Source organism: Dipodomys ordii, unplaced genomic scaffold (genome assembly GCF_000151885.1).
Source record: "Dipodomys ordii isolate 6190 unplaced genomic scaffold, Dord_2.0 Scaffold3, whole genome shotgun sequence".
NCBI lineage: Eukaryota > Metazoa > Chordata > Mammalia > Rodentia > Heteromyidae > Dipodomys > Dipodomys ordii.
Genome location: NW_012267219.1, coordinates 200240 through 204227, shown reverse-complemented (window position 1 = coordinate 204227; position 3988 = coordinate 200240). Strand labels below are relative to the sequence as shown.

The 3988-nt window shown below is 38.1% G+C and overlaps 1 protein-coding gene across 1 annotated transcript; it reads left to right on the top strand.

Moving 5' to 3' along the window:
• Positions 1-1975: 1975 nt before the first annotated feature.
• On the top strand, positions 1976-3233 carry LOC105986998 (olfactory receptor 12-like). Its single transcript, XM_013018137.1, is given in 2 exon segments — positions 1976-2176; positions 2499-3233. Coding segments are annotated over 2 exon segments (936 nt in total).
• Positions 3234-3988: the final 755 nt, after the last annotated feature.

Genomic DNA, 3988 nt, shown 5'->3' with positions numbered 1-3988 from the left:
CATCTGGGTTGGTTCCATATCTTAGCTATGGTAAATAATGCTGCAATAAACATAGTTGTGCTGGTAGCTTTAGTATGGTCTTGTTTGTGATCATTCGGGTAAATGCCCAAAAGTGAAATGCAAATCAAAACATTGAGATACCACCTCACCCCAATTGGAATGGCTATAATCAAGAACTCTAATAACAACAGATGCTGAAGGGGATGTGGACAGAAGGGAACCTTACTACATTGTTCAACCACTTTGGAAAGTAGTATGGAGGTTCCTCAAAAGACTCCACATAGAGCTTCCCATGATACCTCTCCAATTAACCACTCAAAAACTGGAAGTGGCACTGAGGCTCAACTAGTAGAGTGCTAGCCTTGTGCACAAAGATGCTCAGGGAAAGTGCCCAGGCCTTGAGTTCAAGCCCCACACCGACAAAAGACAAACAAACAAACGAAACCTCCCATAAACTACTAGAATGAAAGGCTCAATAGACACACCATAATAATATTGGGTAAATTCCATACCTTACTTACAACAATAGAAAGGTTAAAACAAAAGTAATGAAGAAACCTCAGAATTAAATGACAGTGTACACCTTTACAACAAAATAAAATTAACATTAAATAAATAAATGACACTGTAGACAAAATGAACATCTACAGATCAAATGAAAATCTACAGATTTTTATACCTACAGCTTCAAAATATATAGTCTTTTAAGCATCACAAGAAACTTTCTCAATAGATAACATAGCAAACAAATTTTTTTAAAACAAATGACACTTATCATCAACTCACTTATCCCACATACGGAGCTGTATGTATTACAAGGCTCTACTTGAACTGATCATGCAAGCCTTTTCCATAAGAATTATATTTGTTCCTCATATTTATAGAGCAATGTAAATAAGCAGATATATTAACCAATTGATTTTAGTGTTTTCAGTAATGATTATGATTTCTTACCTCAGACACACTGAAACATATTTGGACTCACATTTATCCATGAAGAGGTAAAAACAGAAAAGGTAGAACCAAATGTTTGTTTAACAGGAAGTCTTTTGCAACAGGAATTGTATTTCTTCATTGTTCAGGTTATACTTCTTAAAAGTAAAGGCATGTCTCTGATCAAGTTTATAGAAACCTCCGTTGCATTTCTCGTGTTCAAAAAGAGATAAGGAAGGAAGAAAAGAAGGAAGGAAGAGAGGACAGATGGAAGGAAGGAAGGAAAGATGAAAGGACAGAAGGAAGGAAGGAAGGAAGAAGAAGAAATGTAGAGAGGAAGAAAGAAAGATAATAGTCTGATTACATTGCAGGACATAAAAAAAGAAGAAATGCTACTCTTTTGGCAGATAAACTGCAACAGACAACGTATGTCACTATAGAGAGAATAATAATGAGAGAACAATATAAAGTTGAGATGTGAAAAGATAGTGTTTGGTCAGGATCTGAAAGATTTCTTGTTACATGTGAAAGATTCAATGTCATGTGTTAATGTTCTACAGCAAATTACAAAGCTAAACTGCTATTAAAATAAACCAGGATCATCAGTCAAACTCAATTGTCATCCTAAAATTCAGAAGTCTGTGTTCCTTCATGTTATATCATCAGTAAAATACACCTTGTGGACTAGATGGCAATGTCTGTATTTCACCTTGCTCTAAAGGAGGTGGCTGATAATGGCAATTAGCTGATGACAAAATCATGAAACCAAAGTGAAAAACAAATGTCTCTTGAGATCACGGTGGTGGTGGGTTGGCGGGGGAGGACATTCTGCTGGGATTTAGAACTGCTCCCAAGCTACAGATACTCTTATCCTTAGTGTTCTTCGCAATGTCTTGGAAACAATATAAAATCATATTCTTCCAGGATGGTTCCCCAATATTTTTTGGGTTTTTGTGTGTGTAATTTTTTAACCAAAATGAATAATCTGATCATAATTCCCTTCATTGTTTACTATTCCTCAATCTCTTCCTACACATTGATTATGAACAGTGACCTGAATAAGAGTGACTCAGAGATCGCTGAGTTTATTCTGCTGGGATTTAGGACTGCTCCCAAGATCCATATCTTCTTTTCCTTAGTGTTTTTGGTCATCTACATGGCCATTGTGGTACCGAATGTCAACATGGTGCTTATCATAACTATGAACTCCAAGATACAAACACTTCTTTCTTTCTTTCTTTTTGTGTCGTTTGTGGGGCCTGAACTCTGGGCCTGGGCGCCGTCCCTCAGCTCTACACCTATAGACTAGTGCTCTACCTCTTGAGCCTCAGCCCCACATCCAGCTTTTTTTGCTTATGTGGTGCTGAGGAATCGAACCCAGGGCCTCATGCGTGCAAGGCAAACACTACCACGGAGCCACCTTCCCAGCCCCACCTATGTATTTCTTCTTTAGAAACTTGTCCTTTCTGAGTGGCCCTGTGGCACAAAGTGGTCTTGAGTGAAAGAGCTCAGGGATGGGGTCCTGAGTAGAAGCCCAGGACAGACCAAAAACCAAACCAAAACAGTTCTTGTCCTATCTGGAGCTTTGCATTGCTCCCAAAATATTAGTCAACTTCTTGAGTAGTGGAAAGAAAATTTCATAAAATGAGTGTTTGGCTCAGTTTTTCTTCTTTGCTTTATTTGCCACCACTGAAGCCTTTCTTCTGTCTGTAATGGCATTTGATCAATTCTCAGCCATATGCCCTCCTCTCCTTTATCATGTCAACATGTCCCACAAAGTCTGTGTTCAGCTGGTAACTGGATCTTATGTCTGTGGATGCATCAATTCTGTAATATATACAAGTTTTGCTCTCACTTTGCATTTCTGTGGGGAACACAGACTGGACCACTTCTTCTGTGATGTCTCTGCCCTGATTGAGATCTCATGTGCTGACACCTTTGTGAATGAAATGGTGTTGTTCATTCTCTCTGCTCTCATCATCATCACCACCACCACAGTGATTGTGGTGTCTTATGGGTACATCCTCTCCACTGTCTTGAAGATTCCCTCCACCCAAGGAAGGAGAAAGACCTTCTCCACCTGTGGCTCCCACATAGCTGTGGTGAGCATCTTCTATGGAACTGTCTTCTTCATGTATGCCCAGCCTGGGGCCCTGTCCTCTCCAGAGCAAAGCAAGATTGTAGCTGTGTTCTACACACTTATAATACTAATGCTGAACCCTCTGATCTACAGTCTGAGAAACAGAGATGTGAAAGATGCAGTGAAAAGAATTGTATATGGGAAAGAGTCCTCTCAGTGATACTTATGAAGCCATGATATAGTGGAAATATCAAAGATTTGTATATGTTTAATTAAATATTTATTCAGCTATGCAAATAATGTTTTAATAATACAAGTACACACACTCTTAGTTTACAATCTTGAAATGCATGAAAATTCATATGGTCTTGTTTTTATGACATGGTAATTATAGTTCCATTTTAACTTTGTCTTGATTAAAAAGTAAACATTACCAGTTGTTAAATATATACGGTGTCCATATAATCATTGAAATAATGTTATCTTTGTGTCCAGAATTGTAGTAGTGGTGAAGAGAATGATAATGGTTATATAGAATGATTTTAAGTAATTATTTTATGAAATGTTTATTTCATGTTTTTTCAGGTATTCAGATTCAGATTCTGGAAACTATAATTATTAGAGTTAAACGTGCTAGTAAAAATAAAGCCAAAATAGATCATTCAAGAAGTATTTCTTGATGAGAGTGCTGTTGGCTCATGCCTATAATCCTAGCTACTTAGGAGGCTGAGATCTGAGAACCACAGTTCAAAGCCAACCTGGACTGAAAATCTGTGAGACTCTTATTTCCAATTAACTACCAAAAACCCGGAAGTGGAGCTGCAGCTCAAGTGATAGAGCACTAGCCTTGAGCCATAAAGCTTAGGAACAGTACCAAAGCTCAGTCCAAGCCCCTGGACCAGCACACACACACACACACACACACACACACACACACACACACACACACACACACAGAATTCTTTATATAATAAT